This window comes from Mercenaria mercenaria, chromosome 6 (assembly GCF_021730395.1).
Source record: "Mercenaria mercenaria strain notata chromosome 6, MADL_Memer_1, whole genome shotgun sequence".
In the NCBI taxonomy this organism is placed as follows: domain Eukaryota; kingdom Metazoa; phylum Mollusca; class Bivalvia; order Venerida; family Veneridae; genus Mercenaria; species Mercenaria mercenaria.
In genome coordinates, this window is record NC_069366.1 from 82569987 (window position 1) to 82597173 (window position 27187).

Here is a 27187-nt window from a genome sequence, read left to right on the forward strand (position 1 = left end):
TACATAGGAAAACCTTCAAAGATTTTCTAAAAATAAACCAGAAGGCCTAGAGCTTAGATATTTGACATGTAGCATCGCCTAGTGAACCTCTACAAAATTTGTTCAAATCATGACCCCCGGGGTCAAAATTGACCCGGCCACAGGAGTCACTTGATTTTACATAGGAAAATCTTCAAAAACTTTCTAAAAATAAACCAGAAGGCCTAGATCTTAGATATTTGACATGTAGCATTGCCTAGTAGACTTCTACAAAATTTGTTCAAATCATGACCCCCGGGGTCAAATTTACCCCGCCCCATAGGGTTACTTGATTGTACATAGAAAAATCTTCAGTTTTGTAAAAATAAATCAGAAGGCCTAGAGCTTAGATATTTGACGTGTAGCATTGCCTAGTGGACCTCTACAAAATTTGTTAAAATCTTGACCCCGCAGGGTCAAATTGACCCAGGCCCAGGGGTTACTTGATTGTACATAGGGAAATCTTCATAAATTTGCTAAAAATAAACCAGAAGGCCTTGATCTTAGATATTTGATATGTAACATTGCCTAGTAGACTTCTACAAACTTTGTTCAAATCATGACCCCCGGGATAAAATTGGCCCCACCCAAGGGGTAACTTGATTGTACATCGGAAAATCTTCCAAAAAATTTCTAAAAATCATTAGTTTGACATTTGAAACATGTAGCTCATATTACTCAGGTGAGCGATCCAGGGTCATCATGACCCTCTTGTTTCAGTTTCCGTTGATATTAGTTACTTATTCACTAAAACTAACCTCTAAAATTGTTCAAATTTCAGTAGAAAATGATTTCTTGAATTGAATTGATGTTACCATGGAAACAAAGCCTGTGACCTCTATATCTAAATGTAAAATTCAAAAGCGTTGACACTGGTCTATTTAAGGAACACAACTTCGGCTTTTTATTTTCATTTCAACAATATCTATGAGAATAATAGTAGTATGCTGAACGATTTTCCATGAAAAATGCTAAACGAAGGGTACTGCTGTAAGTATTTTAAGCTGTGAAATTTGTTTGAATAAATGCAAATAACACGAAAATATAACTTATGTTAGAAATAATAATTATGTTTTAAAGCTACATTAACAAAAAAGATAATTTTATTCAATATTTTTTATAAGAAATTAAGACAAAAAAACAAGATGTACGCTATTTTAAACATCTCTGTTGCCATGGTTACTTTAAACCAAGAAAAATAGGGTACCATGTAAAGTGCTTGGTATTTTGCTAATAATATTACCCAAATATTCCATGTTGGTCAGTAACAGAATGGCACTGAAGCCGTTGAAAATCCCGTTTTTATACATAGTTGTTTAAAAATGAGAGAAAATGCGTTACCATGGAAACACGAGCCCCGTGACATATACATTTTAAGCTTATATTAGAAAGCTAAAGCGCATACTAGTAAAATTATCAATTATGCAGACTTCTACGAATATCAATGAAACTAAAATACACTGAAAAGTGTTAAATATCCGTATTTTCCTTCTTCTTTCAATATAAAACACCTTTGGAGGGTCATATTCTTCAAACCTGGATATTAATTAAACTTGGATGGACAGAGATAAACGAAATTAAGATTGTAGCAGTTAAAACACACGAAATACAAAAAATTGCTGTGGTTCAACTAATTTGAATTTACCCTGGTAACAAGGTAACCTACCTCCTTAACTTATGGTTTGTAATAATGTCCACTGTCACATTACTGAAGAAATGCTTTTATATTTTAGAAAAGAGCACATAAACACTACCAGAGGCATAATAAATTGAAGAAGCCATGTCAGCTCATCGAAGAGATGACAAATGAAACTACTTACTATTTAGAAAATGGTAAGGCCTAGCTACTATGGTTTTATTTTACTGTGAAATATTTAATTTCGTGGGGGGACTAATTTTGTTGGAATTGGTGGTTGAGTCATTCCATGAAATTAAATCCTAGTGGACAAGCAAAATTTCCATTCATTTAATCTTAATAATGTGAAATCCATGGATTCATATCCCCACAAAACAGCCATATTGACCAAAATTACAAATCTTTTGCCCCACAAAATTAGATAATTTTACAGTAAATATATCACCCACATGTAGTGTGGAGACTTACTGATTTAGTGCTGTCTGTCTCAAAGGATGTCAACACAACTCCTCAGACAGACACAGCTGGACAGATTTACACCAAACTTTACAAGAGTGATCATTGACAGACCTAGTTGTGTATATTATCAGCATTTTATGGCTTGATGACTTTCAGCAGGGTTATTGGCCTAGATATGTCAAATGTTATGATGTTTTGGCCACTTCTTTTAAAGTTTGTTTAATTCCTCCGGGTGGTATCGAAGCAGTTGCCATGACAAGGTAAAATACAGCAAATCAAAGTTCATAACTCCACTGAAAAATCACTGAATTTAAACAACCTGACAATATACACAATGTGGCTTGGTACTGATAACTGCAGTAAGGTTTGGTGGAAATCTGCCCGATAATGTAAGACTAAGAGAAGTGGTCAAAACATCATAAAATTTTATGAATGAAGAGCTATAACTTTGCTGAAAATCATCAAATCAGAATATGCTGAAAATATGCATGATGAGGCTAGGCACTGATCACTCTGTCAGGTATTGTGGTCTCCGTCCGTCCGTTCGTAACAGTTGTGTTAGCTCCATATAATTCAAACAGCTTGACCAATTTTCATGAAACTTGGGTCAAATGATCACCTGATCAAGACAATATGAAGAACTCATGAGTCAGCCATGTTGGCTCAAGGTTAAGGTCAAAAGTTTGAGCCTTCCATTTTGTGGCCGCTCTGTATCTCCTAAACCCCTTGAAGGATTTTCATGAAACTTGGGTCAAATGATCGCCTGATCAAGACAATATACAAAACTCATGAGTCTGTCATGTTGGCTCAAGGTCAAGGTCAAAGGTTTGAGCCTTCCATTTTGTGGCCGCTCTGTAACCCTTGAAGGATTTTCATGAAACTTGGGTCAAATGATCACCTCATCAAGACAATATGCAGAACTCATGAGTCAGTCATGTTGGTTCAAGGTCAAGGTCAAAGGTTTGAGCCTTCCATTTTGTGGCCGCTCTGTATCTCCTAAACCCCTTGAAGGATTTTCATGAAACTTGGGTCAAATGATCACCTCATCAACACAATGTGCAGAACTTATAAGTCAGCCATGTTGGATTAAGGTCAAGGTCAAAGGTTTGAGCCTTCCATTTTTTGTCCGCTCTGTATTTCCTAAACCCCGTGAAGGATTTTCATGAAACTTGGGTCAAATGATCACCTCATCAACACGATATGCAGAACTCATAAGTCAGCCATGTTAACTTAAGGTAAAGGTCACAATTCAAGGTCAAAGGTTCGAACCTTCCGTTTTAAGTCCCCTCTGTATCTCCTAAACCCCTTGAGGATTGTAATATGACTTGGCTGTAATATTCCCCTTATCAAGATTATGTGCAGAACTCAAAATTCACCCATGCCAGCTCAGGGTCAAGGTCACAACTCAAATGTTTGAGCCTTCAATTTCCTGTCCCCTCCTTTTCTGCTTAACCACTTGAAGGATTTTCTTGAAACTTTGGTCAGGTGTTCACCTTATTGAGATGGTTTGCACAAACCCATGAGTCAGCCATGCAGGCTCAAGGTCAAGGTCACAACTTAAGGTGAAAGATCTGAGCTTTTGCTTTTGTGTAAGCTCAGTATCCTATAAATCTCTTGACGCATTTCAACCCTTTCACTATCCATGACAGCTGCTGGGGATATAGCTGTCTTTCAGACTGCCTTGTGTATATTTTTGTCTCAGATTACATTAAATATGCTTGATAAATGCTCTGAGATTACACCTTACTTAATCTTACAGTTTACTTTTGATACCAATTACTGAAGCCAAGTTCATATTCCGCTCCAAATGGATGAGACTTTAATCTTCTTGTAGATTCTGTTAACTAGTCTGTACTCTTGGAGTATGCCTCTCTTACCCTCTTTGGCAAGTTACATTTCAAATGCCTCAGTGTCAAAGATTATCTTTAGCACTGGTCCAAATGTATTTATTAACCAGTATGTAGTATATCATTCTTCTTTACAGGTCTGAGGAAGGTATATCCGTACTACTATACATTCGGAAGTTTCGTCAAAGGCAGATGGATGGGGAAAACGGTTCTAGAAGTCTACAAGTCAGAATTCAAACAAACGGGTGTAGATCCTGTAAGATAGAGATTTTTGTGCCCCCCTTCCCCCAAAGCTTTTAGGGAGAGGGTGTATTTAGTGTTGCCCTTGTCTGCATGGTCTGCACTGTTTGCTATTCAGTCAGTAAATTTTCATTGAACAACCCTTTGATAGAAAAGTGGTACTGTCCAAATTGAAGGATGGACCAATCCATTTTAGAAATTTGGCATGGTATCTGTTAGTGGATACCTAAAACAAGTTTTAGAGCTATCTTACTTGTTGATCATATGTGACATTGAATAAAGATCATCTTTATTTACATTTGTATTGTAAACTAACGAGTGTTCCTGGATTCTGTTTCAACACAAACTTGTTATTTGCTTGTACCCGAAAACTTCCCCACATAAAGCTGAGGAAGAACATAATACAATTTTAACCTTTAGCCTGCTGGCGGCGAATATGTCTGCCTTTGCGACCAATGGATTATGCAGACCAAGATCAGCCTGCACATCCATGCAGTCTGATCATGGTCTGAACTGTTCGCTATTCAGTCAGTAAATTTTCAGCAAACACCCCTTCAAATAATAAATGGTATTGCCCAAATTGAATGATGGACCAGTCCATTTTAGAAAATTAGCAGGGTAAAGGTTAAATATCGTTAACTGTCTTCTGCCAAATCATCATAGGGGAATATAGATCAGTTTTCCGGTGTTTCTGGATTCTGTACCAGTACAAACCCTGTTCTCTGCAAGTAACTGCCAACTACCCCATATGCTGGCTTGGGATAAACGAATACAGTATTTGTAATCACCTGTAATTGATTACTCAAATGCAAGTATTCAGATGAATCATATGAATCAGCAGTGGATGACGAATGATTTTAGTCAAAATGTCTTTTATCAAATCACCACATAAACATGAGCCTTGTCGCACAGGCTGATTTTGATCTGTACTGGTTGCAAAGGCATCACTTGCCGCCAGCAGGTTAAAGGCTACACTCAAAGTTCTCTACCATTGAGCTACTTAGGCAAAACAGACAGTCATTTACAGTAACTGTTGAGAAATTAATCCATAGCAAAAAAGTCTTTTTAATGCCCTGTTTTACAGGAAACAGAAATAACCAGTGGAAATATTTTGGTTAATGGAGAGAAAACTTCTTCGGAGTTTATTCTTGGGGATAATATGAGGATGGAGCACAGATGTCACAGGTAGGTTGCAAACATGACAGATAATTATTTCTGCATACATTTTAATTTTTCATACTCCCCAAATGCTGAGCATATAGTTCTTCTATGAGCATCAGCATAGCTGACGCTTTGTCTGTCTGTCACATCTGTCCATGCGTCACACTTTCTTTGCTGGGAGCATTTAAACATCAAGTTGACTTATTTTTACTGATCAAGCACAGTGATGTAATTGTTAAAAATAGATACAGTCAAGTCAGCCTACACTGTGTAATATATGTGGCAGTCTAGAGCACTGTTTTCCATGTACACAAAGTAGTGTCTATATGTGGTCGGTAATATTTTCTGTATTATTAAAGGCTTTGATAACATCCAGCAATGAGAATGTATATCAAACATGCAGCTACCTGATGTGTTTCCAAAAAAATTTTGTGTGTAAACTGTAAACCATTTACATACAGAACAAGCCGGACTGCATAGATGTCACATCACCTGGGTTGCTTTCAACACTGATCTGCTAATTTGTACACAAAATTTACTAACTTTAAACTATTCAATAATTATAAATTTTAACCATATTTGAGCCGTGCCATGGGAAAACCAACATAGTGGCTTTGCAACCAGCATGGATCCAGACCAGCCTTCGCATCCGCGCAGTCTGGTCAGGATCCATGCTGTTCGCTTTCAAAGCCTATTGCTATTAGAGAAACTGTTAGCGAACAGCATGGATCCTGACCAGACTGCGCGGATGCGCAGGCTGGTCTGGATCCATGCTGGTGGCAAAGCCACTATGTTGGTTTTCCCATGGCACGGCTCATTTAATCGTATACAAACCACGTCTGAAGATGATCTCCGCTTCTTATTTGAACGCTCATTTCTCTCACTCTGTTCACATGTCACACATTGCTTCTCTATTTTTCTATCCACAGTCAACGTGCGTATAGTGGGCACCGAGTCTTTATTCAGCCGGTTCAACTTTCCACAGTCTAGACCCAAGGATCTCAATAGTTCAGGGTTTCTGTCAAAATCGTCCGCTTGAAAATGCCGACTATTCTAGCTGTTTTTGGCAGTTCACTTTCCAATTTTTACACAAAGTTCAACCATTTCACAAATACATTTTTCGTTCGTGGGAAGCTATGTAATGAAACACTGTTATCTAAGATAGGCACACAGCCCTGAACAATGCACTTTGACATTAACTCTCTCAAAAGTATAAAATAATCCGTATTTTGAATGTAAATAATCTTTGTTTACCAATATGACGTAATATGGCGGGGAGTGATTTGTGCATGCGCTGATATTTTGCTGTGCATTTAGACCAATGGGAACAGACCAACAGATGACATCAACTGTAGTATCAAGGGAGAATATTTCAGAATAAGTCAGTCAAGTTTTAGCGTACTTACTTACCTGGCAGAAACATTTTGCTAATTAATACATGAAACAAAATTTCATAAATGAAAACAATTGTACAGGTCTTATGTTACCTCATTTAAAATCAAAATGTCCAAAAAGCGTTTACTTTAATTTTTTTCATTCCTGTGAACTTAAAGTGGTTCAGGTGACCTTTTCAAGAAATTTTGAAATATAGAAAGGCACTAATAACAGAGAGTGCCATGCACAAGAACCTTTGTTGTATCTTGGATAGTTTTCAAACTATTTCCCTTTTTATTATGCCCCCGGCATCTACTGATGCGGGAGGCATATAGTGATTGTCCTGTCCGTACGAGGTTAACCAAATGGGACCGTTTCGTCTAGCATCAATACCCCTTACTAGAATGACTTGATACTAATGCAGATGTAACCTGTGACCATTCCTCATCTTCAGACATCACCTGACCTCAGTTTGACTTTTTGACCTCATTTTGGACTTAGGTTGCTTTATATGGGCCATCTCTTGGTTAACCAAATTGGACCGTTTCGTCTAGCATCAATAACGCTTACAAGAATGAATTGATACTAATACAGATGTAACCTGTGACCATTCCTCATCTTCAAACATCACCTGACCTCAGTTTGACCTTGACCTTGACCTCATTTTGGACATGGTTGCTTTGTATCGACAAGGATGCCACCGGGGGCATCAAGCATTTATTGAACGCAGCTCCTTGTTTTCTCACTGATGAATGTCACAAGAGCTTTTGCTGTACCCCTTTGTGCAGACATCCTTTTAACAGTTCTCAGTGAGAATTTATTACTTGTTGCAACTAAATGAAACTTCAAAGATGCCTTCCCAAAGATAATACCAACTGAATGACACAGGTTCCATAACTCTTATTTTGCTGTCATTTTGATGTTAGATACATATTTTACATAGAGTCATGAAACCATGTACAGTGACAGGTTTGGGGCGGGGATTCACCTGTGTCCTATGGACACACATCTAGTTCAAGTCTGGGTCACATTACACAGAGAAGTTGATAAGCATTACATATTGACTGGATCTGCGTGAAAATTTTCTTTTCTTCATTTACTCAGATTGGTGAATTGGGACTGTCTCTTGATTTCTGTTTTAAAAGCAGATGCTTTCTATCAGTGGCTGAAATATAAATTGTTCACATACATGTAGGAAGTAAAAATTCTTATTTTTGTATCTAAGGATTTTTTTAAAGTGTTTAAAATTGTTTGAAAATCAGTTCAAATCTTTTCTAAGTTTGTCATAAATATAGTCATGAAGTACCTGTCTTGCATAGAGAAAATTTAGAAGTGGTATCAATTTCAGGAAATAGGTTTCAGAACTTCGGCATTTAACTAGTTTTTTTTTATTCCCACCACTACTTTTCTTATGATACAAACAGTTACTTGTGTCTGTGGCCAAGTGGTTTGCATAAGGATACTGACTTCCATTTTCATGTGCTTTACTGCTGTGGAGTCGAAAGCTTGAATAGGATGTACATTTTTGTTATAAGGAAGCCATCTAGCTGACTTGTGGAAAATCAGTGTACTAGCTAGTACCTGAAATAATGCATGAAGGGTCACCTAGGGTAGTCTTCAACCGTCAAAAGATGAAAATTTTGCCGCACGTCGTTAGTCGTGTCAGTATGACTTAAAACCCTATATATCAAACAAGCATAACACCATAATACTAGCTGTACATTTTTTTTTCATACTTTAATAATAAACAATTTAATCAATATTTCAGACACGAGATGCCAGTGTTGGATGTGCCGATAGACATTATAGAGGATACAGAGGAGCTGATTGTTATTAACAAACCCGCCTCGATTCCGGTACACCCATGTGGAAGATACAGATATAATTCGATCACCATGCTACTGAAACATGAATTTGGATACGACAATCTCAGAAGTATATATTTATAAAGTCTTTTGTTAGCGTGAGCTTGTCTGCTTTTTTTTTTTAAACTATGATGTATTGTGGTCATTTGATGGTCAGCATCAGTGTTTGCATTGGGGTTGGGTAAGATTTTTGTTCAGGTCCACTTTTCTTGAAAACTGTAAGAGTTGTAGCATTTAAACTTTGTACACTTTTTAATTGTCATTAGATGGGTGTGTAAGCTGAGAACCATTTTTATGTCTACTTTTCTGGATTACTATAAGAAGAATAGTTTGAAACTTTGTACACTTGTTTAACCTTTAGCCTGCTGGCGGCAAGTGATTCTGCCTTTGCGACCAGTGCAGACTAAGATAAGCCTGCACATCCATGCAGTCTGATCATGGTCTGCACTGTTCGCTATTCAATCAATAAATTTTCAGTAAACACCCCTTCAAATAATAAATGGTATTGCACAGATTGAATGATGGACCAGTCCATTATAGAAATTTAGCAGGGTAAGGGTTAAGAACTTGCCTATTGTGGATATTTGGCTCCAGCTCACCTGAACTTTGTGGATGAGCTGATAGTGTAGGTGGATGGTCCAGCATCCATCATCCTGTTTCTACACTTACTTGTAACATCTTTCTACTGAAACGACCTGTCAGACTTGTTCAGTAGCATCCTAGTATGGACCTATATCAAACTGTTAAAATCATTCTGCATAGCCCCTTTAAGGGGCTGCTAGAGCTGAAAATAAAGAAAAACTTTAAATGACTTCTTATGAACAGCTAAATAGATCATCATCAGACATGGTCTGTAGCATCATTTTAATGTCCTCTCAATTTTTTTTCAACTGGTGGCATTTGGCTCCATATAGGGTCTGCTGAAGTTAATAGAAATGTATTTTAATCAACTTCCTTTCCCAATTTTTTATGCACCCTGAAAGGGGAAGCATAATAATGCCGCTTTGTCAGTTGTTACCTCCATGTTCCAGTCGCAGGATTTTTCACTGAGTTATTGCGCTTTGATTATTCAACATTAGTAGTAGAAATCTCTGGCTGATATTTAGAGAAACTCCAAGTTTCACTCCCAAGAGGAGATGAGCAAAATTTGTGTTTGTGTTGTCTCAACAAGTACTGCTTCACTAGTAAGATGAGATATATGTGCCAAGTCAATGAATTCTGGTTTAGAATGCATTGGTCATACTTTGTGGAGCACCCATTGGTTACTGATATTGTTTTTGTTTCAAAAGGGGGCACTTGGCCCACTTTAGGGGCTGCTGGAGCTAGAAATAGAAAAAAATCCTTTAAACAACTTAATCTCATCAACAGTCAAATCTGCCCATCATATTTTGTCAAGATCATAACTTAGAAAATATTTAAGGTCATGACTTGAAACTTGGAATATAGGCAGGTGCTGAGGCCATCCTTAAAAAATTGTTTGTTTGCAGTAACGCGACCGACTCACGAAAATCGCCGCGACTCAAACAATTTTTTAACCCAAAACTCGGATTTTTTTTTTATCGGTGCCATGTTTTTATTCTTTCCTGTTTCGTTATTTCTTTTGGGTAACTATTTGTATTTGTATACGTTTTCCTAGACAGTGTTCGTTGAGGTTCAACTACATGAATGATCGATATGACCGATAAGAAACAAAATATGTGAATGTTACGCTTTCTGTATACCGCTAATTAACAAGTGACACAAATACGATAATAGGCTGCTCTTCTATGCATTGTTTATCAATTAACTTTTACACATTGATCAATAAATACCTTTGGCAATGACGGACATTATTGTACCAAATACAAACCACGAGAAGCCTACGTGTCAGTCGGCGCGTGGCATGACTGACATCTGCCAGAAGCTGATTAATATACCAAGCTCCGCCTACTGCCATACTTCCGCTTATGGCGGCGAACAATATTCGAATTCATCGGGATTTTGATTGACAAGGGGCAGTTCTTTCGAACTCGAGACGCATAAAAGAAAATTTCCTCGAGTGAAGCCGACGCACGGGAAATTTTTTGTGCGGGTCAAATACGAGTTTTTCTCGATAAGTGCGAGTGAAAACCCAGAACCTCGGGTCTACCGAACGCCCTGCCGATTTCCTGATATACTACAAAAATACATGCAAAACGTTGTTTCCACATGGACAAATCGTGGTACATAGTGTTATCTGTGCAATACTGCAGACGTATTTAACCGAGTTTTAGATTTGTAAAATAATGATTTTTCTCGATCGTAAAACATCTGGGATAGATAAATTCTTGGATATCATTCTGTCATAATTTCTCAAACAATTTTGCAAACAAATAATAATTTTAGTTTCGATCTTTTGTCGTTGCGTAATCTTTTTAATCTGCCCCGAGGATAAAACTGCAGTGACACTGCACAAGTCACTTGGAAAGAGCACAATAAACGTCAAAAATATTAGACAAACAAAATTTCTTACCTGAAAATTTATTTATAAAAGTTAAACATCCTTTCAATGCAATGACTAAAACCAGCGAAAGATATCCATAATGTTTACATTTCTAGATTTTCCTATTTGCGTGAAATTAAATTTGCATGGGTCCACTTTTTCCTATTTTTCAAAACCCAGACTTTAGAAACATAGTTATTATTACTGAAACTTTCTGTGACTTAAATAATGTAACTGAAATTCATGCAAATTTTTGACACCTGCCATCAGAAACTGGGTTTTAATCTGTTTGACAACTGTTTCTTTTAATGTCTGCCAACAGTAGCAGATCAAAGAAGACACTAGCAGATCAAAGAAGACGTGTATTATGTGTGATGTCATAGTGATGTCACTGCTATTGACATGTATTTAATTCAAGAAGTGACTGTGAAATAACTTTTATGGGTTTTTGTGTTTTGACTTTGAGTGCATTAGCACTGGAAGCTTGATTTATTTTTTGCTTATATGGAATTAACCTAGCTTTTTTTAATTGTATTCATATTCAGATTAGACTTTTCTTGGTTAAAGCAATCATTGCAGTTTAATCACATTAGATTCACAAGGATAAGAAATTAGGTTTACATTGATAAGTATATTTAGTTCCATTTTCAACTTGCATGTCATGGCGCTATTAAAAATCTTTCCGCGTTTCCCTAAAATCACTCCACCTCTCCCTAAAATCTCTCCACTTCTCCATAATCTTAGCTGAGGAGGAAATGACTTCTCCCTAAAATATCAACATAGCTAAAGCCCTGAGTAAACAATGTAAAACAAATAAGTATTGTCTTAAAATTACATGATACATATGCTTTGAAGGAGTGCGGTGCTAGTAATTAGACTCAGGTCTACAAGGTATTAAAGTATCAAAGATTTTGCTATGTACTTCAATGCTGAATCCTAAGGAATGTAATGTTTTTTTATTAATTACCCTATCCAGTGCAAGGACATTCAAAAGGTCTGGCCAATTATTTTTGTTTAATATATTGATAACCTTAAATTTTTAAGTTCAGCTTTGTTTCTGACTGGTGTCAGGCTATCTGTTGTTTTTATTGTTATTAAAAAGGTGATATTACTAGTAATATTAGTATATTAGTATTCATACTATGTGAAAACTACCACCCTTGCAGATATGTTACAATCAAGTTAGCATTCTACAGAGAAGTGTTAGTACCCAGAAGGTGTATAAACCAGAGGGTTAAAAAGAAAATGCAGGTGTTGTACAATTAGCATACAAAAAAAAAAAAAAACGAAAAAAAAAAAAAATCCCTACCTACCTACTCACACTAAAAATTCTGAGTCGCGTTACTGCAAACAAACAATTTTTTAAGAATGGCCTGATGAGATGACTTGTAGACTGCAACAAGCTACATCATTACACTCCCCCCCCACACACACACACATTATTGCCCCCACCCCCACACACACACTAGAATTTATTTTTAGCTCGACTATTCATAGAATAGTAGAGCTATTGGACTCGCCCATGCGTCGGCGTCCGCGTCGGCATACGCGTCCCGATTTTGGTTAAGGTTTTGTATGTAAGCTGGTATCTCAGTAACCACTTGTGGGAATGGATTGAAACTTCACACACTTATTCACTGTGACAAACTGACTTACATTGCACAGGTTCCATAACTCTATTTTGCTTTTTTACAAAATTATGCCCCTTTTTCGACTTAGAAATTTTTGGTTAAGGTTTTGTATGTAAGCTGGTATCTCAGTACTTACTAATGGGAATGGATTGAAACTTCACATACTTGTTCACTGTCATGATCTGACATGCACTAAGCAAGTCCCATAACTCTTCTCTTTTTTTTTTCAAAATTATGCCCCTTTTTCGACTATGCAGTTTTTGGTTAAATTTTTGTATGTAATCTGATATCGCAGTATCCACTAATTGGAATGGATTGAAACTTCACACACTTGTCACTGACAAGGCTGTTGAATAGTCGAGCGTTGCTGTCCTCTGACAGCTCTTGTTTTTAGCTCGACTATTCGAAGAATAGTCTAGCTATTCTACTCACCCTGGCGTCGGCGTCGGCGTCGGCGTCGGCGTCGGCGTCACACCTTGGTTAAGTTTTTGCATGCAAGTACATACAGCTATCATTTAAAGGCATATAGCTTTGAAACTTATTTATTCTTTTTCTAGGTCAATTACCAACCTCACTGGGTCAAGTTCCATAACTCTAACATGTATTTTGAGCAAATTATGCCCCCTTTTGGACTTAGAAAATTCTGGTTAAAGTTTTACATGCAAGTTACTATCTCCAAAACTAATGCAGATATTGAATTGAAACTTCACATGTGTCTTCGGGGTTATAAAACTAGTTGAAAGCACCAAGTCCCATAACTCTGACCTTCATTTTGGCCAAATTATGCCCCCTTTTGGACTTAGAAAATTCTGGTTAAAGTTTTGCGTGCAAGTACATACAGCTATTACTAAAAGGCATATAGATTTGAAACTTATTTTTTCTTTTTCTAGATCAATTACCTACCTCACTGGGTCAAGTCCCATAACTCTGGCATGTATTTTGGCCAAATTATGCCCCCTTTTGGACTTAGAAAATTCTGGTTAAAGTTTTGCGTGCAAGTACATACAGCTATTACTAAAAGGCATATAGATTTGAAACTTATTTTTTCTTTTTCTAGATCAATTACCTACCTCACTGGGTCAAGTCCCATAACTCTGGCATGTATTTTGGCCAAATTATGCCCCCTTTTGGACTTAGAAAATTCTGGTTAAAGTTTTGCGTGCAAGTACATACAGCTATTACTAAAAGGCATATAGATTTGGAACTTATTTATTCTTTTTCTAGATCAATTACCTACCTCACTGGGTCAAGTTCCATAACTCTTAACATGTATTTTGAGCAAATTATGCCCCCTTTTGGACTTAGAAAATTCTGGTTAAAGTTTTACATGCAAGTTACTATCCCCAAAACTAATGCAGATATTGAATTGAAACTTAACATGTTTCTTCGGGGTTATAAAACTAGTTGATAGCATCAAGTCCCATAACTCTGATATGTCCCCTTTTGAACTTAAAACTCTTTTGATATTTAACATTTTGGGTAATAATTTCCAGCTTCTGTGACAATATTTCGAATAGTCGAGCTTGGCTGTCTTATGGACAGCTCTTGTTTAATCATGTAGTTCCTTGCCTTTTAGTATCCTGTGACCAACACCGCATATATACACACCCTGCTTTCCCCCACTCCCCCACATCCAAAATAAAAATCTTTAAATTTTGCTTTTTCTTTGAATTTTGCTTCCGTCCTCCTCTGTGTAACCATTTAGGCGTATATTGCCCAGCTTGGTGGAGCTCTTGCTTTCATTGTAAGATCACAGAATATCTGTCACCAAGTTAAAACAAGATGTAATTTTTCACATAAATTATGGTGTACCGTAGCCATGACACATGTTAAGATCTGACAAAAATCAAACAAATAGTCTGTTTATTTCTTTTTTCAGTGTTCTTTGTTACAAATATTACCTATTTTATAGTTCTGTAACAGGGAAAGATAAATTCCATATTTTTCACTGTGAAATAACAAATTTACTGAAAAAAAAAATGGAATAAATGATAAATAATCTTTAAAATATCAGTGTTTTGATTTTCAGTCTTGTACAGACTTGACCGCCTGACATCTGGTGTGCTGATCATGCCAAAAACAACATCTGTGTCGAAGAAGTTAGAAAAACAGTTAGAGAAACGGGAACTTCACAAAGAATATGTCAGTCGTGTCGATGGAAAATTTCCAGAGTAAGTTGGCTGTTGTAGCAAACATTTTACTACTTGCAGATGAAATTAACACAAAATCTTTTTTTAAATCAATAGAATTTTACCTTTACGTCACAAAAGCAGCAATGCTAATGCTTATTTTGGATCACAGGTGACTCCGCCCTTTCAGTAAACTTTTTTCTGATACGAGGTAATATTAATTTATGCACAAGTTGGTAAATTACACTGAATTTACGTTGGCCACATGACCGGGAATTTTACAAATTGAAAGGTTGATTTAGATACCAGTACTGTTGAAACAGGAGTTCAACCGAAGAGTAAAAGATATACTAATTGTCATTTAAATTTTAAATGAATCTTGCCACAAATTATTACGTTGCGCATGCACACTACATTTAGGTCACATGTATGTGAAAAAACAGAACCCTCTAATACATTACAGGCATTGTCCTGCCTAAATTTGAGTACCTTTTGCTGCAGACTTTTCTTTTAAATAATGTATCTCTTGTTTAGCTTTCACAATATTTAATATGCTACTGACTCATGGTCGAGTTGTTGGAGTCATTTGTTTTAAATCACTGTAACCTATCATTGATTGAAGGTCATAAGTTTGATTCTCGGAACTGACTGTGCCTCTTTAGTTGAAAAAGTTGGTAATTTCTTATGGAATATGTGAGTCTAGAACTGGTCAAGGCATATCAACTTCAAGTCTGTAAATAACTGAAATAGTGTTTAAATAATGGGCATTGAACCCTTCAAATAAATAGATAAATTCACATATAAAGGGTCAGACTGAAGACTGAACCCCATCCCCCACACCCCCAAAAAAAGTCTAGGCCTAAACTAGAAAACTATAATGGAGTTAGATTTGTGACAGTTAAATTACTTAAGATTTTATTATACATTCTGCAAAAGTTTGAATAACAAATTTATCAGATTTTTATGGATGTAAGGATATGGCAATAGCCACTCTGGTCAGAACCATGAAATCTCATGCCAGCAATATTTAATCATTTCACATTAAGAAGCTTTATTTGCTTTGATTTCAGTGACTTATTGTTAGCAGAAAAATCTAACCTTTGAAATCTACATGTGAAATCTGGGGGCATTCAAAAGTTCTGCACAACTAAATCTTGTCGTTTACGGACTGTTGAGTATTCACTTTAACATTCTGTAACAGTTACTTTATTTTGCTGTTTCTTGGAGTTTAATTTCTTTTGAACATTTAGGGAATTATTACAACTTATGTCACCCATAATTTTTTTTCAGTGGTGATGTGGTATGCAACGAGCCTCTTGGTTGTTTGTCAAAAAAGACATCTTTATATAAAGTGGATCCTACAGGAAAACCAAGTTCAACGACCTTTACTAGGCTAAGCTATAATGGCAAAACTAGTGTTGTCAAATGTAAGTATCAGTCTCCTTTATATCAAAACTAGTGCCAGATGCAAGAAGCAAACTCTTCAGCTAGGCTTAGCTATGCAAAACCAGTGTTGTTGAAGCCAGTGTTGTTAACTGTTTGTGTTAAACACTTTAAATAGGCTTAGCTATACAAAACCAGTGTGGTAATACGTATTTACAAAGCTATAAAAAAACAGTAAAGTCAAATTTAAGTATCAGTCACCTTTACTAGGCCTAGCTATACACAACCAGTGTTAAATGCATGTACCAAACACTACGCTTTATACCTATACAAAGCCAGTTTTATAAGATGTAAGTTTCAAATGCTGTAGTGGAAAAACAAGTGTTGCTAGGTTTCAGACATGATTACAATTGTTTAGCATAGATAATGAAAAATCTGGTGTAGTCAAATGCAAGTTTCAAACACCTTTGCAAGGTTTAGCTATTCTAGCAAAACACCTATACAAGGATTTGCTGCCCTTTCCAAACAAGTGATGTGAGATCTAAGTTTCATACATTTTTCAGTGTTGTATGTATGTATGAACTGTCTTTACAAAGCTTAGCTTTTATCACATACAGCTACTGTAGTATTGTTATATTCAAATATCAGGCACATTTACAAGACCTAGTTATGTAAGGTCAGCGTCGGTAACTAGGTGGCTTGATCAAATTATAGAAAAAAAAGACTCCTTTACGTACACTTTAGTTACTAAGTATGTTTATGTTGATTGAAAAAATATGGCTGCTTAGTGCTAGTTGGAGGAGCTACATTCTAATCCTGTTTTAGCCGTGAAACTCAGGTGAGAGATAGAGGGTCATCTTGGACATCTTTATACTTTTTAGCTCACCTGTCACATAGTGACAAGGTGAGGTTTTGTGATCCGTGTGTGCGTCCGTCCGTCAACAATTTCTTGTCTGCACGGTAATGGTTTCATTTATGATTTTATTTTAACCAAACTTGCACACAACTTGTATCACCATAAGATCTTGGTTCCTTTCTTGAACTGGCCAGATCCCATTATGGGTTCCAGAGTTATGGCCCCTAAATGTGCCAAAATTAGCTATTTTGACCTTGTCTGCACAATATTGCAGCTTTATTTATGATTTGAATTTAATCAAACTTGCACAAACCTTGTATCACCATAATATCTTGGTGCCTTCTTGAACTGGCCAGATCCCATTATGGTTTCCAGAGTTATGGCCCCTGAAAGGCCCAAAATTAGCTATTTTGACCTTGTCTGCACAATAGCAGCTTTATTTATGATTTGATTTTTACCAAACTTGCACAAAATTTGTATCACCATAAGATCTTGGTTCCTTTCTTGAACTGGCCAGATTCCTTTATGGGTTCCTGAGTTATGGCCCCTGATAGGGCCGGAATTAGCTATTTGGACCTTGACTGCACAATAACAGCTTCATTTATTATTTGAATTTAATTAAACTTGCACAAAACCAGTGTCACCATAAGATCTTGGGTCCTTTCTTGAACCGGCCAGAGCCCGTAATGGGTTCCAGAGTTACAGCCCCTGAAAGGGCCAAAATTGGCTATTTTGACCTTGTTTGCACAATAGCAGCTTCATTTATGATTTGATTTTAACCAAACTTGCACACAATTTGTATCACCATAAGATCTCGATTCCTTTTTATACGCCCGCAGGGGCGTGTTATGTTATCGCCTTGGTGTCCGTCTGTCTGTCTGTCTGTTGGTTAGCAATTTCCCTTCCGCTCTGTAACTCTTGAACCCCTTGAAGGATTTCAAAGAAACCTGACACAAATGTTCACCTCATCGAAATGACGTGCAGAGTGCATGTTTCGGATGGCTCACTTCAAGGTCAAGGTCACACTTAGGGGTCAAAGGTCATATGACTTTGTTTTGTGTGTATATTGCTCTGCATTTGCATTGCATTACAGTGCTCTTGTTTTTATTAGCTCACCTGTCACATAGTGACAAGGTGAGCTTTTGTGATCACCCTTCGTCAATCGTGTGTCCGTCCGTCCGTCCGTCCGTCAACAATTTCTTGTCTGCACGATAGTGGTTTCATTTATGATTTTATTTTAACCAAACTTGCACACAACTTGTATCACCATAAGATCACGATTCCTTTCTTGAACTGGCCAGATCCCATTATGGGTTCCAGAGTTATGGCCCCTGAAAGGGCCAAAATTAGCTATTTGACCTTGTCTGCACAATAGCAGCTTCATTTATGATTTGAATTTAATCAAACTTGCACAAAACTTGTGTCACCATAAGATCTTGGTTCCTTTCTTGAACCGGCCAGATCCCATAATGGGTTCCCGAGTTATGGCCCCTGAAAGGGCCAAAATTAGCTATTTTGACCTTGTCTGCACAATAGCAGCTTCATTTATGATTTGATTTTAACCAAACATGCACACAACTTGTATCACCACAAGATCTTGCTTCCTTTCTTCAGCTGGCCAGATTCCATCATGGGTTCCAGAGTTATGGCCCCTTGAAGGTCCAAAATTGGCTATTTTGGCTTTTGCAGCCATAAAGAGACTTCATTTATGGTTTTATTTGATACAAACTTCCAAAGTACCTTCAACAACAAGAAATCTTGGATTCCATGACAAATCAAATCCAATCATAGGTTCCAGAGTTATTTTATATCTGATTACCTCCCCTGATTGTAATCAAAATGGATTTATATCAGTAAGTACTTACAGGACTTATTGTTTATTGTTATTAGTTGGACTGAGACAATCAGGGTAGATATCTATGGACTGATTTTATGTCAAATTACCTCCCTTTATTTCAAATTAAAATTGTTATATCTCCATAACTAATGAAGATACTGATCTGAAATTTCATTTATATCAACAGATTTATTTGGCAGATCCTTCTTTTGTCCACTTACAATATTTATTTATTTTAATTACTTCCCTTTTACGTTACTATAAATAGCTTATTTTTAGTAACTTTTTTTATTATTGGCCATAGGGAAAACACAAGACCAGTTTTCTGTGGTACAACATGGATGGTACCTCCAATTTTTAGGTGTATTTTAACATATCTATACCTTGTAAGATTTTTTTTTCTTTTTGGTTAAATTTCTTCCCTTTTTTGTTCCTGTCCTTTGGACTTAGATATTTTTTCTGAAGACCTTCTTGTCCTCAAGTGCAATGATAACAGTTGAGCGATATAGGGCCATCATGGCCCTCTTGTTTGGCAGATCCTTTTTTTGTTCGCTTACAATAATTTTTTTTTTTAATTACTTCCCTTTTATGTTACTATAAATAGCTTATTTAGTAACTTTTTTATTATTGGCCGTAGGGAAAAACCGAGACCCCTTTTCTATGGTACAACATGGATGGTACCTCCAATTTTTAGGTGTATTTTGACATATCTGTACCTTGTAAGAATTTTTAGCTCACCTGTCACATAGTGACAAGGTGAGCTTTTGTGATCACCCTTCGTCCGTCGTCAATCTGTGCGTGCGTCCGTCTGTCAACAATTTCTTGTCTGCACGATAGCAGTTTCATTTACAATTTTATTTTAACCAAACTTGCACACAACTTGTATCACCATAAGATCTCGGTTCCTTTCTTGAACTGGCCAGATCCCATTATGGGTTCCATAGTTATGGCCCCTGAAAGGGCCAAAATCAGCTATTTTGACCTTGTCTGCACAATAGCAGCTTTATTTATGATTTGATTTTTACCAAACTGCACACAACTTGTATCACCATAAGATCTTGGTTCCTTTCTTGAACTGGCCAGATCCCATCATGAGTTCCAGAGTTATGGCCCCTGAAAGGACCAGAATTAGCCATTTTGACATTGTCTGCACAATAGCAGCTTCATTTATGATTTTATTTTAACCAAACTTGCACACAACTTGTATCACCATAAGATCTCGGTTCCTTTCTTGAACTGGCCAGATCCCATTATGGGTTCCAGAGTAATGGCCCCTGAAATGGCCAAAATTAGCTATTTTGACCTTGTTTGCACAATAGCAATTTCATTTATGATTTGAATTTAACCAAACTTGCACACAACTTGTATCACCATAAGATCTCGGTTCCTTTCTTGAACCGGCCAGATCCCATAATGGGTTCCCGAGTTATGGCCCCTGAAAGGGCCAAAATTAGCTATTTTGACCTTGTCTGCACAATAGCAATTTCATTTATGATTTGATTTAAACAAACTTGCACACAACTTGTATCACCACAAGATCTTGGTTCCTTTCTTGAACTGGCCAGATCCCATTATGGGTTCTAGAGTTATGGCCCATTAAAGGGCCAAAATTGGCTATTTTGGTTTTTGCAGCCATATAGAGACATCATTTATGGTTTTATTTGATACAAACTTCCAAAATATCTTCAACAACAATAAATCTTGGATTCCATGACAAATTAGATCCAATTGTAGGTTCCAGAGTTATTTTATATCTAATTACCTCCCCTGATTGTAATCAAAATGGATTTATATCAGTAAGTACTTATAGGACTTATTTGAAATTTCATTATTGTCATTAGTTGGCCTGAGCCAATCAGAGTAGATAACTATGGACTGATTTTATGTCAAATTACCTCCCTTTATTTCAAATTAAAATGGGTATATCTCCATCACTAATGAAAATACTGATCTGAAATTTCATTTATGTCAACAGATTTATTTGGCAGATCCTTCTTTTGTTCACTTACAATAATTTTTTTTAATTACTTCCCTTTTACGTTACTATAAATAGCTTATTTCAGTAACTTTTTTATTATTGGCCGTAGGGAAAAATCGAGATCACTTTTCTGTGGTACAACATGGATGGTACCTCCAATTTTTAGGTGTAATTTGACATATCTGTACCTTGTAAGAATTTTTTTTTCTTTTTGGTTAAATTTCTTTCCTTTGTTGTTCCTGTCCTATGGACTTAGATATTTTTTCTGAGGACCTTCTTGTCCTCAAGTGCAATGATAACAGGTTGTTTTTGGTTAAAGCAATGGTACTCAGGTGAGCGATATAGGGCCATCATGGCCCTCTTGTTTTGCTGTTCTTACAGTAGTTATATGAGTTATTGTTTTGTTCTCTATTAGGTGTACCCCATACAGGCCGAACACACCAGATAAGAGTTCATCTGCAGTTTCTAGGTAAAGTATAGACAGTTTATTTGTGGTATTAAGATTCATTTGAAAAATTATTTACAGTCACCAAATATTTTGGTTATTTCTAATCCTTTGACAGTTTTAGAAAAAAATATATTCTATGCATTCCATTTGAAATTCCGTTGAAAATGTAGCTCAACTTATGACATGACATGTTTTAGCACTTGACAAATAAATTCATATGTAGGGTCCAGGTTTCCAAATGTATCACATTCTTTACACTTACTGTATATTCCCTTATTAACGCCTCTGGGGATGTTAACATTTTGCAAAGGGGAGGATTTATTAAGGCCCTATAAATCCATGTTATAAAGAATATGGAACATATAGTGTATGATTAAAAAGATGAAATCTTGTTATATGTGTTTGTAATAAAGATGCATTGTATTGCACACAGGATATCCGATCAGTAATGATCCCCTGTACAATAGTCCAGCATTTGGTCCTAACAGGGGTAAAGGAGGGATCATAGATAGATCAGAAGACGAGGTAATGTGGTTTGAATTTCTGAACATTTTCAACATTATATGTATAACACAGGGCAATTAAACCTACATAAGCTTGATATGGAAAAAAGCCTTAAGCTTATTTGAATCCATCTGGAGCCAATTTCTTGAGAAAAATGAATGTACTGTTGTCACATGGGAAGATGCCTTTTCATAGCCCAAGTGGATTTTATTCCATGGTTGTTATTGTAGTGTGTTGAAAGAGGATTTTCTTTAGATTTTATTTGCGATTTTAATAAACCTTGTTGACCCATCTGGGTATTATGTTAGGCACAGGCAAGCACCTTGCTAAAAATAACTGAGTTTGATGGCTTCCTTACTTGAAATGACTTTGACTTCATGGTAATGCACACGATCACAGTCATGAGAAACAAGAGACCTTACCATTGTTTGATATTTGCATATCACTTGAATTGTGTTCTGGTTTAGTCTAAACCTAGTTATTATGTCTCCCACCACACAGTGGTGTGGGAGACATATTGATTTACTCCAGTTTGTCTGTGTGTGTGTCTGTCACAAAGCTTGTCCGCACTCTAAGTCAAACATTTCTCATCCGATTTTCACCAAACTTAAACAAAATGTGTTTGACCATGAGACCTCGGCCAAGTTCGATAACTAGCCAAATCGGTCCAGGCGTCTTAGAGTTATGGCCCTTGAATTACCAAAAATCGGTCTTTTTACTCTTGTCCGCACTCTAATTCGAATATATCTCATCCAATCTTCACCAAACTTAAACAAAATGTGTTTGACCATGAGACCTCAGCCAGGTTCGATAACTAGCCAAATCGGTCCAGGCATTTTGGAGTTACGGCCCTTGAATTATCGAAAAATTGGCCTTTTTACTCATGTCCGCACTCTTAGTCAAACATTTCTCATCCAATCTTCACCAAACTTAAACAAAATGTGTTTGACCATGAGACCTGAGCCAGGTTCGATAACTAGCCAAATCGGTCCAGGCATTTTGGAGTTACGGCCCTTGAATTATCGAAAAATTGGCCTTTTTACTCATGTCCGCACTCTTAGTCAAACATTTCTCATCCGATCTTCACCAAACTTGAACAAAATGTGTTTGACCATGAGACCTCGGCCAAGTTCGATAACTAGCCAAATCGGTCGAGGCATTTTAGAGTTATGGCCCTTGAATTACCGAAAAAAATCTGTCTGTTTACTCTTGTCCGCTCTCTAAGTCGAACATTTCTCATCCGATCTTCACTAAACTTGAACAAAATGTGTTTGACCATAAGACCTTACCCAGGTTCGATAACTAGCCAAATCCGCCCAGGCACTTTTGATTTATGGCCCTTGAATTACTGATTGGATCCACTCATCCAGACCATCTAATTGGATCCACTCGTCTAAAACATCTAGAGAAACTAACGTTTTTCATAGGGGCAGTTGTGGGAGACATGCCCTTTTCTCAAAAGCATCTCTAGTTTTATATTGATTGTAAAGAAATTTCTTACTTAAATTGCTTATATGTTATAACTACTCCTTGGACTTTAGACCAATAGTGGGTCCTTAGTAAAGGATTGGGGAGTCCGCAGTCAAATTCTGCTCTCACCAAGATACAAACCACTGGACCTCTTGATCACGAGTCCAACACTCTGCTACTTTCGTTCATAGGGTCTTGTAAAATTGAAATATATTGTTAAATTATCAGGATTGTAGGGATACAGTTTCTTGTTTCACAAACTCTTGATTGTTCTTTATAAACAGATTGCTACTGAGATTATGAAGACTAGCAATATTGGTGCCTGGAAAATTGGGGACAACCCCAAATACTACGAGAAGTTTGGACATAAACATTCTCTGGACTGTAGCATGACTTCAGGAGATAATGTACCAAGTGCAGAATCAACAGAGAATACTAAGAGTGGTGCTAGACAAGACGCAAGTGAAAATATTGATATGAAAGAAATTGCAGATTCTGCAAATGAAAATGTTAAAGAGAAAGAAAATAAAGTAAATTTAGAACATGATAAAGGTGATAAAATAGGAAAGTTAGAGGATTGTAAGGTTGTAAATGATGTCTGTGATCAGTTTGAATCTGGTTCGCTTGAACCGGAATTGAATAAAACAGTTGAATCTAGTGAAGTGAAAGGAGTAGATGTAAAAGATTCAGAAAATGTGAATGAAGAGTCTGAGCTGCCTTGTAAAAGAATTAGAACGGACAATAAAAGTGTTCAAAGTTCAGATGTTCCTACTTGTAGTTCAGGTACATCCCAGTTGCAAGAAAACCTTGATAAACTTAAAACAGAAGAGACTAAAGTCAGTGTAGGAAACAGTCAATCTTTAGACATACAGAAAAGTTCAGAAAATTTGGAAACATCACATAGAGATAGCAATAAAGACAAATCAGGGAAGCCAGTTTTAGGTTGGAAGGTGACAGATGCAGAACTTATAGACAGTAAAATGGGTGTTGATGAATTTTGTGAAGAATGCAAACATATCTATGAGGATCCAAAACCAGAGGAGCTCATTATTTATCTACATGCTGTCACATACAAGGTAGGCAATGAATGTTTTTGATAATAAGGGTTTGAGGATTATTTTGAAGTCTTTTGTGATATTTAAGGGCCAGAGGGAAATACAGATGGGGATGATTTTATGATCAGTGAATATTTCAGGATCATAGGAAATATTTATGGAGTATACTTTTAGGCACACGATAAGTGAAAGTGAAGTATATATTTAGGCAAGAATGGGTATTTTAGGATCTTGGAGTGAGGTTGGATGAGTACTTTTAAGGCCAGGCAAAAAGGAGGAGGTATTTTTATGTGGGGCATTAGGTGGAATGGGGGTGTTTTAGGGTTGAGTGATAAGGGCATTGGGCTCTGATTTAACAAGAGTGAGTAATTTTAGGGTCATTAGAGGTAAGAGTGAGAGAGGATATTCAAAGGGCCACTTGATTAGAGAGCAGAAATATTTTAAGGACCATGAGTTTAGGTAGAAATTCTTTTTAGGGTAGAGAATGTATTTTTTGATCATGAGGCAAAGAACAGGATATTTTAGGGCCAAAGAGAGAGGAGCTGGGTTGTGGGAGAGGGTGTTATTTTTAAGGGATAATAGTTGGAGTTGTGATGTTTAGTCTTCAGTGACGGAATTTAATCTTATCTGTTTTGTTTTACAGGTGTGAAAAAAGTATTCTCTTAATTTTTTGATGAACACATTTTTTTTAGCTGACCTGTCACATAGTGACAAGGTGAGCTTTTGTGATCACCCTTCGTCCGTCGTCTGTGCGTCCGTCCGTGCGTCAGCAATTTCTTGTCTGCAGGATAGTAGTTTCATTTATGATTTTATTTTAACCAAACTTGCACACAACTTGTATCACCATAAGATCTCGATTCTTTTCTTGAACTGGCCAGATCCCATTATTGGTTCCAGAGTTATGGCCCCTGTAAGGACCAAAATTAGCTCTTTTGACCTTGTCTGCACGATAGCAGCTTTATTTATGATTTGATTTTTACCAAACTTGCACACAACTTGTATCACCATAAGATCTTGGATCTTTTCTTGAACTGGCCAGATTCCATTATGGGTTCTAGAGTTATGGCCCCTGAAAGGGCCAAAATTAGCTATTTTGACCTTGTCTGCACAATAGCAGCTTCATTTATGATTTTATTTTAACCAAACTTGCACACAACTTGTATCACCATAAGATTTCGGTTTCTTTCTTAAACTGGCCAGATTCCGTTATGGGTTCCAGAGTTATGGCCCCTTAAAGGTCCAAAATTTGCTATTTTGGCTTTTGCAGCCATATAGAGACTTCATTTTATGGTTTGATTTGATACAAACTTCCAAAATATCTTCAACAACAAAAAATCTTGGATTCCATGACGAATCTGTCAGATCCAATCGTAGGTTCCAGTTATTTTATATCTGATTACCTCCCCTGATTTTAATCAAAATTGATTTATATCAGTAAGTACTTATAGGACTTATTTGAAATTTCATTATTGTCATTAGTTGGACAGAGACAATCAGGGTAGATAACTATGGACTGATTTTATGTCAAATTACCTCCCTTTATTTCAAATTGAAATGGGTATATCTCCGTAACTAATGAAGATACTGATCTGAAATTTCATTTATGTCAACAGATGGACTTGGACAATCAGTGAAGATACATATTGTACATATTGACTGGATTTATGACAGATTACCTCAATTTACTTCTTTAATTACTTACCTTTTATGTTACTATTATTTAGTAACTGTTTTATTATTGGCCGTAGGGAAAAACCGAGACCACTTTTCTGTGGTACAACATGGATGGTACCTCCAATTTTTAGGTGTATTTTGACATATCTGTACCTTGTAAGAATTTTTTTCTTTTTGGTTAAATTTCTTCCCTTTGTTGTTTGACCTACTTTTCTTTAAGTGCATTGATAACAGGTGAGCGATATAGGGCCATTGCGGCCCTCTTGTTTCAAAAAAGGTATTTTATGGTATGTTGTTTCTCACTGGGATCAGTAACCAGTTTTTACCATAGTAATTCCAGCTTAAAACTTCACAAAAATTTGATGTATACTTACTTTGTAACTTTTGACATATGCTTGGAGGGTATTTAATCTTCCATGTGGGAATTCTAGAATAGATGTCTTGTGAAGTATGGTTATGACCACAGCAAGATTTTAGATAATTTAATCATGTCCATCCTCAAAGATGTTGGAATATATTTTCTGTCCATCTCTATTTTTGGTCGGTCCATCAATAGACCATTTGGTTTCTGATCAGTAACTAGAGATTGTTTCGGCCTACAGTAGTCAAACTTCATGATATGATTGACTGTGGACAGTTGAAAATCCCTATAGTTTTGGGGATCAGAATGCCAAAGGTCAATGTCACAGTGACATTGAGTATTAAAATGGTTTCTAATCAATAAATACAGAACGTTTTGTCTACAGGTGTCAAACTTCATATGATATTTTGTGGTCTGTAGATGATCTCTGTTGTTTGTTTTGGTGGTCAGTAGCTTGAGGCTAATAATTGTATCTGATCAATAGCTGGAGAACAAGTTGCCCTGCAGTTGTCAAACTTCTTAGGATGATTGCCTGTCATCAGTAGATGACCTCTATGATTACATATGACTCCTATTGTTAGAGGGCCAAGAGGTCAAAGGTTAAGGTCACAACAAACCCACTTACCAAGTTGCCTTAGAAAGTCCATAATCAGGATCATACATGTTTTACAAACAGCTGTTGCTTCTTCCAGGATCAGTCCAGTTACTTCATTATATTCATATTCCTTTCTACAGCAGATACCTTTTTAATAGACGGAAATGTTTTTGTTATACAGATGTTGCTCAGGAGAGTTTGTCCA

General features: G+C 36.6%; 1 protein-coding gene across 1 annotated transcript in view; it reads left to right on the top strand.

The window, feature by feature from the left end:
* The window catches only part of LOC123548388 (pseudouridylate synthase RPUSD2-like), a 36840-nt gene that overhangs the window by 9394 nt on the left and 259 nt on the right, over window positions 1-27187 (top strand). The window contains exons 2-10 of the mRNA XM_045335594.2: window positions 1752-1851; window positions 4098-4216; window positions 5285-5385; window positions 8504-8670; window positions 14722-14863; window positions 16112-16248; window positions 21291-21344; window positions 21757-21848; window positions 23582-24373. Of these exons, the coding sequence (XP_045191529.2) occupies window positions 1752-1851; window positions 4098-4216; window positions 5285-5385; window positions 8504-8670; window positions 14722-14863; window positions 16112-16248; window positions 21291-21344; window positions 21757-21848; window positions 23582-24373 (1704 nt within the window). The remainder of the gene's footprint in view (window positions 1-1751; window positions 1852-4097; window positions 4217-5284; window positions 5386-8503; window positions 8671-14721; window positions 14864-16111; window positions 16249-21290; window positions 21345-21756; window positions 21849-23581; window positions 24374-27187) is intronic.